This window comes from Schistocerca serialis, unplaced genomic scaffold (genome assembly GCF_023864345.2).
Source record: "Schistocerca serialis cubense isolate TAMUIC-IGC-003099 unplaced genomic scaffold, iqSchSeri2.2 HiC_scaffold_1406, whole genome shotgun sequence".
NCBI lineage: Eukaryota > Metazoa > Arthropoda > Insecta > Orthoptera > Acrididae > Schistocerca > Schistocerca serialis.
In genome coordinates this window covers 2,059,522-2,074,811 of record NW_026047632.1, presented here as the reverse complement: position 1 = coordinate 2,074,811, position 15,290 = coordinate 2,059,522, and the positions used below count along the sequence as shown (strand labels likewise).

The window sequence follows — 15,290 nt, the reverse complement described above, 5'->3', positions numbered from 1 at the left end:
CGTGTTACATATTTTTGCAGAATCTGGAATTACAGTTAACTTGGAAAAGTCTGAATTCGGTAGGACAAAAGTGAAGTTTTTGGGACATATTATTTCTTCTGAAGGCATTCAGCCGGATCTTGAAAAGTTTGAAGCAATCAGAGCCATTCCAGTTCCATCTACAAAAAGACAAGTCCGCAGTTTTCTAGGTCTCGTAAATTTTTACCGTCGTTTTCTGAATATGCAAATTCTTGTTACACCAAAACTTTGTTCTCTCACTGGAAAAAATACTATTTGGAACTGGGACGAACAAGCACAGTTGGAATTCAATTCTTTGAAAGAATCGCTACTTAACGCGCCAATACTAGCTCATCCAGATCTGTCACAAGATTTCTGCCTTAGCACGGATTCTTCTAAAGTCGGTCTTGGCGCCCATTTATTTCAAGAAGCCACAGAAAATGACACTACTGTTCAGAAAACCATTGCTTTTGCTAGCAGAGTGCTAACCAAATCTGAAAAAAATTATTCCGTTACTGAATTAGAAGCTTTAGCTATCGTTTGGGCATTTCACAAATTCCGTTTCTTTCTTTCTGGTAAGCACGTAAAAGTATACAGTGATCATCGTGCATTACAATTTCTTATGTCTTCAAAATTGAATCATGACAGGTTAAAACGTTGGGCATTGTTTCTGCAAGAATTCCGCTTCACAATAGTCTACATTCCCGGCAAGGAGAACATTGTTGCGGACGCACTGTCACGCGCACCGGCTGGGCTTGAGAAAAGTAACACAGAAGGCAACTTCGAGAAAAATTTCAGTATTCTTTACATTCAGAAAGTCGCCTTTGAAAACTTCATCACCACATCTTTAAAGGACATTGCTCATGAACAAGATAAAGATCCGATTTGGAAAGACATCAAGAGCAAATGGCATGAAAAGACACACACACAGATTCGGCATTATTACCTGGTTAGAAACAACATACTCTTCAAACGCTGCACTGTTGATGACAAGCTATGGGTACTTTGCATTCCAGACGATTTTGTTAATAAGCTCATTTGGTACATTCATTTCAGCTACGCACATTTTGGCCCACGAAAATGTTATCATATTCTTCGAACGACTTGTTATTTTAACAATATGGAAAAGAGAATTCGAAGAGTCTTGTCTATTTGTAAACTTTGTCAAAAGGCGATACCATCTACTGTCTCCCATCGTGCTCCGCCGTTTCCTATCATTCCTTCTAAATTAAAAGAATTTGCTGCTGTTGATCTCTTGGGACCGCTTGTCAGAACATCTAATGGATTTTCGTACGTTTTAGTCGCTGTTGAACTTACTTCAAAATTTGTTTCTTTCACTCCGTTACGTAAAGCCACTGGACGATCTGTATCCAACGCCTTTGTTAAAAATTTCTTACGTGAAGTTGGACACGTTAGCAAAGTCATTTCAGATAACGGACCTCAATTCAGATCTGCTGGTTGGTCACGTATGCTTCGGAATCATTAAATCAAACCTGTTTTTATTTCATTGTACTCACCACATTGTAACCCGTCTGAACGGATTATGAAAGAAATCAATAAGCTTTGCAGACTTTATTGTCACAGAAAGCATCAGCATTGGGACAGATATTTACACTTATTTCAAAACGTGCTGAATGAAATGCCTCATGATTCTACTGCTTTACCACCTACTCTTGTACTAAAGAATGAAGAACCACTGAACAGAATCAGAGAGCTTGTACCTTTCCTGAATACACATAAACTTCGACCCAAAGACATAATTGATTTGGCTCTTAAAAATATAAAATCTGCGGCAGACAAAAGGAGAAAACTACACGGTAAAGCAAATGCAAAGAAATTTTATATTCGTCAGAAAGTTCTCATTAAAGCTCATTCATTGTCACATAAGAAGAAACACTTGAGTCACAAATTCTTTCTAGTTTACAATGGACCTTACTGAATCCGACGTATACCACATGATAATTGCGTTGAAGTTTAAACTCTGCGTACTAGGAAGAGTAAAGGTTTACACCACATTTCACATGTAAAACCGTTTATTGAAAGATAATCTGCTTTTTAACTTTGTCTTTGCCATATAACTTTTCACTTTACATTACTAGTATGCTGTGTCAGACTTAAGAAACTGTTAACATACAACAATGTTTGAAGTTAAATATCCAGTCTAGAACCTAGGGAACATTTTTAAACAAGAAATTACGAATGCATTGTTATAGTGAACAGACGACACAGTGTTGTATTTGTACATTCTTGCTTGTTAGTTGCACGATTATGTAACGACTATCAGGCTTACATACTTAGGACACATACTGGTACTGCTAATGAGATTTTAATGCAACATTTTGGTTTACTTGGAAATACATTCTGGGTTTAAAGTACTTTCTGTGAGATACCAGATGACACAGTGGTTAGTTTATGTGACAGCTACACGATTTTATCACGACGCTACTAATGAGTGACAATATACAATGTTGCTTTTGCGGTGTTTCTGTTTTATATCTGCACAGTTTTTCTGTTTTATTCTGGAAAGTAAAACATGTTTTAGTAGTAACTTTTGTGGTATAGCTACAATGAGACTGCCTTTTCCGTAGCACAACAATACGTTACAGCACAGTAATTTCTTCATCACGGCAATAAGCGTAATAACTAAGATATCTATACGCAAAGCATTTCACTTTTGTTTATCATGAGGTAAGTACATTGACTTCTGCAGAACTTAGCTTTCAGAGGACAATAACTACGACACTTTCACAGAGATTATCTTACAGCAAGACGCACATTTAGCGCTACAGGACGTGTGTTTGAGTGATTAATTTTGTACTTAAATCATTTATTTTTAAAGATATTTGAAGGACAATGGTACAAAGGTTTTCCGTAATACATTTCATTCCATTGTTGTAATCTGTAACACCTGAGGGTATAATTACATTAATCCTCAGGGGGGTGCACGCTTACTTTGTGTACCATGTGTTTGGCAAGCACAAGGAGCCCTAGCTAATATGGTATTTGCTTATACAACTTTTCACATCAGTACCATATTTCTCTAACACATAAATTACACAGCTATCTGATTATTTGACAGAGAAACAAACATTCTTTTTACTACATCAGTGACAGATGTTTACGCAATTACACAGTTGGATAACTTCACACTTATGAAACTGTATTTTGTCTGTACTTTGTAAACTGTTCATATTTTTTTGGAACCATTGTGATACTATGAGAGCTTTGAATGATGTATTTGGTATGGGATCATGATTTTTAAAGTGCGTTTGAGGCAGATCACACTTTTGTCATGAGCAGAGAATTTTTTTTAGGTTTTGAAATTATTGGAGGAAGCTACGACGATTTTGAGAGTTGACTGAGATGTTATGATGTTATTGTTACGATGACTATGTGTATTATACTGTTGCGGTATGTTTATGATCAGTAAGCTGATGCTATATGAGTTATTTGATTATGCTACATATCTGTAATGATGAAATATTGAATAAGTGTTGACGAATAAGGTAAGGAATAATGAGTAGTGGTTAGGGACTCTGGTTTGTGAAAAAGGTTGTTGGAAACCAAGAATCGTACTTTAAGAGTTATGAAATGTGTGTATATGTGTGAATGTATCACAATGCTGGCGAAAATTTTTTGGACGCTGTTATATTTATAGGATTTTGTTTCTACAGATTTGTAACCCAAATTCTTGACCTGTGAAATATTTTTATATGAGACTGTCACTGTAGTGGAAACTGGTGTCGTAAATATTTCGGTAAGAAAGTTAAGTGACCACCTGCACCTAATGCGTCGTGGGCACCCAGCTGGGCGACAGTCGCCTTAAAAAAAAAGCCATTAGCGTGTGCCTTCCAGAGGCACAGGTGGAAAAAAAAGGGAGGCCATTATCCTCCCTATTGACGTTCCTTTGTAGAAAGCATCGGAAAAACGACACCGTCGAACTTGATAACATATGATTACACTGTGGAGCTCTTAATTTATGATTTACTGAAATGCCTAATGAAATGACGAGAAATATTTTTATGTCTATACACCTGATTATGACTATTGTCTCTCTAGTTGAGAGATTTGTCTACTAACTTATGAAATGCCTAATGACTACTAAATGATGTTCTTATGCTTTACTTTGTACATAGTTGCTTATTTCATTTGATATCTAGTTTCTAGCTGCACTGCAGCATTGGTTAAAATAAAATTTTGTAGATGTACTAATATAAATATTTTCTGTCTACAGATTGAGTAAATCATAATTTTTTTCAAAAAAATGAGGGAGCACAAAACGACATTTACCTTCACAGGAACTGCATTCATAATTTTCTTTTCAAGTACTTGGTAATTTCTTTTGTAGAATAAATTGTGATGCATCACTCTAGTATTAAGATGTGACATAGGTATTAGACATGGCCATTTTTAGTGTACTATTTTTTTTGCTTGAGCTTTGTCATGTTTAGGTATAAGTTATTTCATTTTCTGTTGTTGGTTGCCAGGCATAGTGCCACTGAATTTCAATTTGTGTTACTCTGCTAAGCCAGATTTATTTTTTTTTGTTTGCTGCGCATTGCCTCATATTAGTTGTAATGTTGAATTGCTTGGTAATTTAGATTTACTGTAGCTTGCTTTGCGATTTTCCATTTTTTATTGCTGTTTATATTAATTGTTTTATGTGCTGCTGCATTGCCTCGTCCCTTAGTTTAGCATCTGAGCTCAGTAGATTTAAGTTAACTTAAGAGGGGGTAGCCTCTAAGAGAATGAGTTGCGATGAATTGGAAGAAATGCATTGAGAAGTTATACAAAAAAAAGTACAGAAAACAGGTTTAGGTAGGATTTTCTTGGAAATAAATGTTGAGGTAAGAAATGTGTGAACATATAAATACAGAAAGCATGCTTAGATAGAATTTTTTTTGTGGAAACAAAGGATGAAATAAGAGGAAAGATATATGAAGTTTTGGGTTGGACTGCAGTACCAAATGTTACACTGAAGACGAACCCTGTCCTTTCCTATTGGTGTTATCCCACTATGTGTTTGTGTACCCTTGTGCATTTGTTTTCTTCCTGTCTCTGTGTAGTTTCATAGAATTTTTTCTTCTTTTAATATTAAGCTACATTCACTATGATGAGGAATACTGTTATCCTCGAATATAATTGGCATTAATAATATGTTATTTACTTTGTAAAGATGTTAGACATTATTAATTCTGTTCTGTTTAATGCTCATGTGTGAAGTTGATGTTTCAAAAGTTATTGTGATCTTTTATGTATGTACTCATGTCATAATTCCACTGATGTATATGTTAGTTCGATTCTTTTGTAAAGCCTGTACTACAAATGTTATCTGTATTGTTATGTTTTTAATGATGTATTCTGTACCTTTGTTATTGTATTCTCATGTTATAAAATTGTAATTGACACCAGTTTATCAAACTAAGTAACTTGTAAGCATTCATTTCACTGCACACATTTCCGTTGGTCATAGTATATGGACAATATGTGAGAAGTAGGGACTGATAGTGTTTGCACGTGTGTTAATGATTCAGCAAGGGACTGGATAACAGCATTGCTGGTTCTAAGGACAATTCCTAAAACTTTGTGAGTGCACAAGTGGTGGTTTATGGACTTGCTACATTATCCGCAAGACTCTTCAGTGGTGATTGTGCACCTGCACAGTCACAACAGATGGCTGCTGGCCATCTCTTCAAGGACTACAGTGGGTCTACATCTTTGATGATCCATCAATACCATTATTTCTACAAGGACTGCAGTGGGTCTGCACCTTTGATGACCCACCAATACCGTAATCTCTACCAGGACTACAGTGGGTCTGCTCTATGATCACCTACCTACCAATATTCTTCCAAACTACAACTGACTCTGCTGTGGGTTTGCTCTGTTGTGGCCCATTATCTGTCAGCATGTCAAGAGTCGGCACTGTCTTTCCGTTGGAAGGACAACGCTACTTCTTCAAGACTGCATGGAAATCCACTACTTCCGTGTGCATTTTCTTTTACTGCTCAGACTTTGAGAAAAACACTGCTATTCTACTGTTATGTACGATTAGGACTGTCTTTATGGACTGTGAGAAAATTTTAGCTTTTGACCAACATTGTATCAATAAGTGGGTGCATTTGATTCCTTTGTTATTGTAATTATGAAAATTTTTTTTCAAATCTGTATTGGCCACTGCCCAATCCAATTTGTAAAATTTTTTGTGGGGAGCATGGGGGCTATGTAGGTAGGCTGTTCAGGTTTTTTTATTGGTAACGCCACCTCTGTATGAAAATCACTGGCTGTGCTGTGTGCAGTCTGTGGCTGCTTTGCATTGTTGTAATACTCGCCATTGTAGTGTTGGGCAGCGGCAGCTGGATGTGAACAGCGCGTAGCGTTGTGCAGTTGGAGGTGAGCCGCCAGCAGTGGTGGATGTGGGGAGAGAGATGGCGAAGTTTTGAAATTTGTCATGAACTGCTATATTTATATATGATGATATCAAGGTAAATACATTGTTTGTTCTCTATTAATATCTTTCATTTGCTAACTATCCCTATCAGTAGTTAGTGCCTTCAGTAGTTTGAATCTTTTATTTAGCTGGCAGTAGTGGCGCTCGCTGTATTGCAGTAGCTTGAGTAGCGAAGATTTTTGTGAGGTAAGTGATTTGTGAAAGGTATAGTTTACTGTTAGTCAGGGCCATTCTTTTGTAGGAAATTTTGAAAGTCAGATTGCGTTACGCTAACAAAATATTGTGTGTCAGTTTAAGCACAGTCATGTATAATTGTTCAAAGGGGACGTTTCAAGTTAAAGACGATGATGAAAGAATATCAAACCAGTGCCGTCAACAGTATTTCATTTACGCATGTGGATTTCACAAGCAAAAGATGAAAAGGTAGAGAAAATGTATGACGGCACCAGATAGGCAACTCAGTATGCTGCGGTAGGGGAAGGAACATAAGACGGTGTTATCGCAAAATTTGGGCTCGGTGGTATGAAGGGGAGAGGAGAGACAATACTAGAGTTTTGTGATAAACATCGGATAGTGGTAGCGAATACACCGCTCAAAAATCACAAAAGCAGGAAGTATACTAAGACGTGGCCTGGAGTGGATGCTAGATATCAGCTTGATGACGTTATTGATAGGCTGAGATTCCGAAATGAGATAATGGATTGTAAAATTTAATCAGGGGCAGATATAGACTAAGACCACAATGAAATAAAGATAAATAATAGGCTGAATATAAAGAGAACTATCAAGAAAATTAAATGTGGCAATAACGAGGAGAATCTGAGAATGGGTAGATGTGCTGTAATGAATATTACAGTAGGTAGTTCAGTTAAAGGGGAAGGGGTCATCAAAGAAGCTGGAAGTGTGTTCCTCGAACCACTCCGTCACAGTCCTGGCCTTGTGAGATGGGGAATTCCTTGTTGAAAAATGCCACTGCCGTCGGGAAACATGTTCGTTCTAAAGGGGTGTGTGTGTTGTGCCATCCAGTGTACGATACACATTGGCCGTCACGGTGCCTTGCACGAGCTCCATTGAACCCACGAATGCCCGTGTCAGTGGTTTCCAGAGCACAATGGAGCCGCCGCCAACTTGTCTCCATACGGCCGTACAGGTGTCAAGGGGCTGTTCCGCTGGAAGGCGACAGATTCGCGCCCTGCTATTGGGATGAAGAAGGTATCGGGATTCACACAGCCATGCAAGGCTCTGCCACTGTTGCACTGCCCAGTGCTGAACATTCCAGGCGAAGTCGTCAGTGTCGTGCTGTTCATATTAGCACAAGCATGGGTCGCCGGCTGCGGAGGCCCATCGTTGGGAGTGTCCGGTGCACTGTGAGTTCAGACACACTTGTGCCCTGCCCAGCATTAAAGTCTCGTGTTAGTTCCGCCACAGTTGGCAGCCTGTCCTGTTTTGCCAGTCCGCCCAGCCTACTACATCCGACATCTGTAATGGGAGGTGGCCGCCCAACCCTACGACGTCTGGACGTGGTTTGTCCTTGGCGTTGAAGACATTCACCACAGCTCTCCTTGCAGTTTTTGAAATGCTCGTACCTAACCTCCACGCCATCGCAGTCTGCCCTCGGTCAAAGTCAGACACAACGCGCGCCTTCACAATTCTACACACAGACAGCACTCACTGATACCACATGCACCGTACGTGTGTCTGATCAGCAGGCATATCTCGCCAGCTAACGCCGCTATCGCCTAAATGGATTTATATCGATAGTAGGCCATTATGTTCTGGCTGATCGGTGTAGGTACGAGTAGAATAACTGAGAAAAAATCTTCTGCAATGGAAGAAATATTGCCGGCCATAGTGGCCGAGCGGTTCTAGGCGCTACAGTCTGGAACCGCGTGACCGCTACGGTCGCAGGTCCGAATCCTGTCTCGGGCATGGATGTGTGTGATGTCCTTAAGTTAGTTAGGTTTAAGTAGTTCTAAGTTATAGGGGAGTGATGAGCTCAGAAGTTAAGTCCCATAGTGCTCAGAGCCATTTGAACCATTTGAAGAAGTATTTAAACTGATATTCGAATGAAAGAAGTAGGAAAATACTCTGGGAAAGACAGGAATAAAGCAATATGTACTTAGGGATTAAGCACAGTGATAGCATGTCAAGAAAGCTGCACGAAAATTGCGAATAAATCGAATAAGAAATGATCGTCGGAAAGATAAATTCAACATACAGAAAAATCAAAACAACTTCCGTTGAAATTAAATGCAGAAGTGTCAACATTAATAGTGTAGAAAGAGTTACGATGTTAAACGCAGAGGAGAGAGAGGATATGTGGAAAGACGGTGTTTAATGGCTTTAGGAGGGAAAAGAGCTGTCAGTGACGAGCTGGAAGAAGAAACAGACGTCAATAAGGGGTTCATTATTACTGTCAGAGTCTGACACAGGTATGGAGGACTTGCGCTTGAATAAGGTAAAAGACATAGATACTCAAGTTTTGCAATTGCTAAATGCGCTGGGATTAAACGCAACAAACTTTTCATGTTGTGGTGGAGACTTTCGAAAATATCATCGGTACAATTCCAAAGGTAGTAAAGGGAAATAAATGTGAGACTTATTGCACAATCAGTACAGTAGCTCAAGAATGCAAGTTTCAGAAACAAATAGCATAGGATGCAAAAATAGTTGTGGACGTGACCGAAGGTTTTCCTTTAGAAAAGGTGAAGGCAGTTCTGAAGAAGCAACACTTAAGAAAAATTGAGGCTCTTTTATGTGATTTGCAGACCTGGGAAAAACGTTATGGAATGGCGAATGGTGAAGGACTATCGATATTCTGAGAAAATAACAGTGAGCATTACGGAAAGACGTGAAATATACATATGTATAAGTATCAAGAAGTAACAATTAGTACTGAAGACAAATGACGAAGTGCTCGTATTAAGAAAGGCATAAGACAGAGATCAACTCTTTCGTTCTTACTGTTCAATGTGGCCGCGCGGAGTGGCCGCGTGGTTTGAGGCGCTGTGTCACGGATTGCGCGGCTCCTCCCGCCGGAGGTTCGAGTCCTCCCTCGGGCATGGGTGTGTGTGTTGTTCTTACCGTAAGTTAGTCTAAGTAGTGTGTAAGTCTAGGGACCCCAGACCTCAGCAGTTTGGTCCCTTGGGAATTCACAAACATTTGAACATTTTGTTCAACGTGTACATCGCAGAAGCAGTGACAGGTCGGTCCAGGAGTGGGGTTGAACCACAGAGTGAAAGATCACCAGGGATAAGATTCGCAGATGACATTGTTCATATCAGTGAAAGCAAGGAATATTTGCAGAACATAATGGAATGAACAGTCTACAGAGCACAGAAAATGGACTGAGAGTAAATCGAAGAAAGGCGAAAATAGTGAGGTGAGGAAGAAACGTGGTTTGTGAGAACGTCTGTTGTAAAAAAAAATTTCCTTGTTTTGAGAAAGATATTTCTGAAAATGTGTGTATGGACTGCAGCTTTGTGTGGAACCGAATGTCGGACAAGGAAATCTCAGAAAGAAGACAGTCAAAGCGTTTTGGACGTGGTGCTATGGAAGGATGTTGAAAATTAGGAGGACTGATAAGATACGGAATGGGGAGCGGAGAAGATTATATGGAAAACATTTACAAAAAGAAGAGACGTGATGATGGCTCATGTGTTAAGAATCAAGGAATAACATTTATGATGCTTGAAGGAATTACAGAGTATGAAAATCGTAGGGCAAGACAGTGACTGGAATATACGGAAAGAACAATTGAGGACGGAGGGCGCAACTGCTGCTCTGGGGCGAAAAGTTGGCACAGGAGGGGGAACCGTTGCGGCCACTGGAAAACCTGTAGGGACATTGATCAACGAAAAAGAAAATGGCGATTTAGAAGATTGTTGGCCTTTTTAACTGGCATTCTTGCTTACTTCTGCCAATAGAAAGTGTGTCTGATATTCAAATGACAGGAAAGAGAGCGTTGACTACTGTATATATTTGAATTTCCATTGACATTTGCAATCAAAGTTCATCATAAAACCTGTACTGAAGCTGTGTTTCGTTGTCTTCTGCTACCAGACAGTGCTACAGGTTGTCCCATGTTTATACAGAAAAGATGTACAGGAACGTCTTCATGTTCTTACATGTTTCTTCTCCCCACATTAGTTTAGGTATCTAGTTAGTAAAGTTTTACCGAATACTTTTATGGAAGAAAACTATATCCCTCAAGGAGATGTTTCAATTGTGACGTGGTTTCTGATGGCTATAACTAACAATACCTCAATGGACTGTTCGGGCGCTTTAGTTGCGGAGAGTTTTTCAGTTTTCAATACATCTTTCACAATTGCAGCAAGTACGCACCAACTGCAGATGATTGCTAAGAGACTAGAGAGATGGGCACACAGACCTGGATTCAAGTAATTGTCTAAAAATAAGCTGCATGTGTTGCTTGTTAACAGTTCCCGTCATCCTTTCCGTCTTCCAGAACTGAAACTGAGGGACATCTTTTTAAATTTGAAGGCGTCGGTGAGGTATATGGGCATCCATTTTCATCAGGCGTTCAAGTGCCTGCCACATCTGAGGAACTTTTGCTCTCGATCCATCAAAGCCCTTGAAATTTTAAAGCGTGCAGCACACAGAGTTTGGGAAGAAGATCGAGCAGACCTGCCCCAGTTTTAAAGAGCGTTTGTCTGGTCCCAGCTTCATGATGGATCTCCGATGATCAGACCTTCTAGACCGTCATATTTGGAGGTCCACTGGGTGGGCATTAGACTAGCAACAGGTGCATTTAGAGCCTCTTCACCGAAGCTCGCCAGCCACCACTTCTAATGTGACGGCAGCTGCTCGCCGTAACAAATCTCCACGGCTGAGGTCGCTAATGCAATCCTGTGCAGTGGCGCTTGACCTGGTGGTAAGGCAGTTCAGATTCTGGAGGCGGAAAAAGTTTTTACTGCCAGTATTTGGGTGGCGAGGGGAGGAGAGGTGGTGGCGTAAAGCTCCTGGTCACCAGGCTCTACGCCAGTGTTCTCGTTTGAATACTAAAGCTGTCTGCAGTATTTCACCAAGTGGGGGCATGCAACACTGTTGATGATAGTTTGTCTGCTGGATGGGGATGTTCAGCCTGGTGGCCCCCTTTGTGTCAATCATCAGGAGCAGGCCATATGCCAGCACTGGCTTTCACCCTCTCCTTTCCCCTGTCATCATCATACAAAACAAAGATCACACTACACACACACACACACACACACACACACACAATACATACATGGAATATTACAAATATTCTAATGGATCACGTTGTAAATAAAAATAAATCAAAGAAGCTACTCACTGTGCAACAAGCTTACAAAATGTCTTGCAAAATCTAATTGCCAGCATACCATACTGATTCTCTCCCACTCACAGAGTGGCTTTTCGATAATCGTCTGTGAGCAGTGGGACCATTTGGGAACCGAACAAAGAGCTGTATTTTAAAAGTGGTTGTGGCGAATACTAAGCCTTACAACACAGGTGGAGTAATTCACCACCATATTATGTTTAGAAGCCATTACTTTTTTTAAATTTGACTGATTTTAAAGATTGTAATTTTTTGGGTATATTTACTAACGTCTTACATGAACACATGAATTTTAAGATTGTTTATTGAAATGTATCTAGACAGAGAGGATACCTTGGGTGCTCGATGGTATTCTCTGATTGTGTCCTCAGAGTCTGCCTACCACACGCTTTCACAATCTGTCATGCTGAGCTATACGATATTTGGAAGACCCTGTATCGTATGAGATGATACAAAGGAAACATTTTTCTAAACTGATCCAATACCCTTAGTGCTCAAGCATGTAGGTGAAAAGGTTTCGTAAAATGTACGCATTTATCTTGCGGCCACATTGTGGATAGATGGTGGTGTACTGCCAGGTACCTGGGCTGGAAACCAGCAGGTAGATATTGAGGTGAAGAAGGCCTGTAGGGAGTGGCAGTTGGAGAAAGCATCATTCCCTTGGAACCTGTGAACTCACTGTTGAGCCAGAAGGTCAGGCGTGAATGGGAAGGTGAGTGGCTTGTCACTTGTCACCGTACTGGACGTTGCTCTTTGTGGGTGGCGTTTTCTCCGTAGAAAGTTCCAGCTATTTCTGAAATTCGTTGAACTGTCCAGATTACACTCTAAGCTGTTAGGTTGAAGGAGTTTCAGAGTGGTGTCTCATCCCTTACCAACCCAACCTTCAGTCAGCTGCAATTCCTGCTGCTCCATTTAAAATCTTTCATTGTACCTTTCCTCTTTTAGTTGACTGCTTTACAAATCATGATTTCATACATCATAGTGTCTCTTTCTCTCTCTCTCTCGCTATATATATATATATATATATATATATATATATATATATATATATATATATATATATACATATATATATATATATATATATATGTGTGTGTGTGTGTGTGTGTGTGTGTGTGTGTGTGTGTGTGTGTCTGTCTGTATGTGTGTGAATTCCTATGGGACCAAACTGGTGAGGTCCCTAGACTTACACACTACTTAAACTATGTTAATAACAACACACATACCCATGGCTGAGGGAGGACTTGAAACTCCAGTGGGAGGGGCTGCATAATTCGGGACATGGCACCTCTAAGTGGGCGGCCCACACAGAGTGGAAATAATGTAAAACATATTGTGACTGTGCACTGGAAACTTGGAGTTTCAATAGAGACTAGCAACTGTCACAGAGAAGCCTTACGTAAAATGTTGCCTGCGAATTCCCAACTGCGTCTTATGTAGAAAGTAATATCAATAGCTGAGTTGGATTGTTTGGTGGAAGAGACCAGACAGCGAGGTCATCGGTCTCATCGGATTAGGGAAGGATGTCGGTTGTACCCTTTCAAAGAAACCATCCAGGGATTTACCTGGAGTGATTTAGGGAAATCACGGCAAACCTAAATGAGGAGGGCCGGGTGCGGGATTGAACCGTCGTCCTCCCGAATGCGAGTCCAGTGTGCTAACCACTGCGCCACCTTGCTGGGTTCAATAGCTGGCAATGCTGGAACACAGTGGGGTGGGGGATTACTCTATCAAGGAATCCAACAACTCTTCCACAGAAGGGAGAAATGTCTCTTTTCATCTCCTTTCAAAGAGTGTCAAACTAACATTCACCCCAACAGTAGCATCTGTGACTATTTTCTAATAAAACACTAGACCAAGCATTAAAGATTTAATTTAATAATTGCCAGCCTCTTACTTCTTTTCAGAGTCTGTGGTAATTCTGTCCATTTTGTAACGAGAATTTTATAAGAATAGCAATTGTCATGATGTTAACAGTTCTTTTGTATTATTTATTACAGCATAATTCTTGTACAATCATCATGTCCAGCGTACTGGGTGAGTACTGTTCTGGAATGGGACCTCAGGTAGAAGAACAAAACGATGGGCCAAGACATTCTGAAGTAATGATTCAGTAGACATACATAAAAACTTTTGAAGTCAGTTGAGCCGGCCGCGGAGGCTGAGCGGTTCTAGGCGCTTCAGTCCGGAACCGCGCGACTGCTACGGCCGCAGATTCGAATCCTGCCTCGAGCATGGATGTGTGTGATATCCTTAGGTTAGTTAGGTTTAAGTAGTTCTAAGTCCTAGGGGACTCATGACCTCAGATGTTAAGTCCCATAGTGCTCAGAGCCATTTGAACCAATTGATGCCAGTTGATTACATGGCATGCTAATTGAAACTGAATTTTGATATAACATCTCACATAATAAATAATGCTGTAAAGACACTGTTGCACAACTGAGAACATATCCGCAACAATAACAAAAAGTTTGATTATGTGGACGATACATACCTCCTAAAGGTGGCTTGAATCCCAGAGCTGCAGAAAGAAAAGTAGTGTAAATATATAAAGTCAACAGAGTCTGTTTTTAATAAATATAAATGTACAAAAGTAAATGAGATAAGTGCAACAGAATAGTATAGTTCTAAGTTTCTTCAGCAATGGCAGTCGCTTGTACACAATAGACACATATCTAAATCATGAAGCAAAAAAGAAAACTTTCTACTGATGGTTTAAAAACTTAATTTTTAGACAAATTTCAATTAACGATGTTCTTATTGCGTAATTTTTATCAGTCCTAGGAATCTGCATGGCCACAAATAAAATGAAAACAAAATTATATCAATAAAACACACTCAGCACAGTGCCTATGTGAACAATCAAAACAGCTTTCTATAGCACTCTGGCGTGTTCCTTTGCCTGTTTTGCCAGTCGGAACTAGTTATTCACTTTCAATGCCTTTGAAGTTGATAGGAGATTACAGTGAAATCTGCCTTAGTGTTATTTCTTTTGAGTCCAGCTGTCACAAGGCATATCTTGAATTTCATTCATATAAGATTTTCAGACTCATCCAAAGTAGCCCTAAATATTGGAAGATATCATTTAAAAAGTCTGTGAGATTTAGAAAAATATGTGAGACAAGATGATACCTTAGCTTTAAACGATCAAACTTAATTTCCTTTTACCCCTCTCTTAAATTAAGTTTCATTTATATAATAGGCTAAAATTGTAAATTCTGTTCTATTTTCATCTGTTCTGACTGCAGCAACACACACAGAAATAAGTTTATGTTTCATTTATAATGATATTTAGCCATAAGTCACAAATAATTTTATCTGTGTTTGTGAGGCATAGTTGTCATCTGTCAGTGGCTTAGGAAGGCAAAAGGTTGTGACTTATTTAACAAATAATATTTTGAAGAACGTTAGGAAAATTTTCCCTAGATACAATTTAAAAAATGAAATTATGCCAAGGCTAATTACTAAAGATATTAACTATTTAATGATGTAAAGATAAATAAGGTACACTTTACACTAACT

General features: G+C 39.5%; 1 protein-coding gene across 1 annotated transcript in view; it reads right to left on the bottom strand.

Annotated features, from left to right (window-relative positions):
• LOC126442775 (uncharacterized) overlaps nucleotides 1-15,290 on the bottom strand; it is a 128,095-nt gene that overhangs the window by 17,351 nt on the left and 95,454 nt on the right. Inside the window, exon 5 of the mRNA XM_050090805.1 lies at nucleotides 14,263-14,289. Coding sequence (XP_049946762.1) covers nucleotides 14,263-14,289 — 27 coding nt within the window. The remainder of the gene's footprint in view (nucleotides 1-14,262; nucleotides 14,290-15,290) is intronic.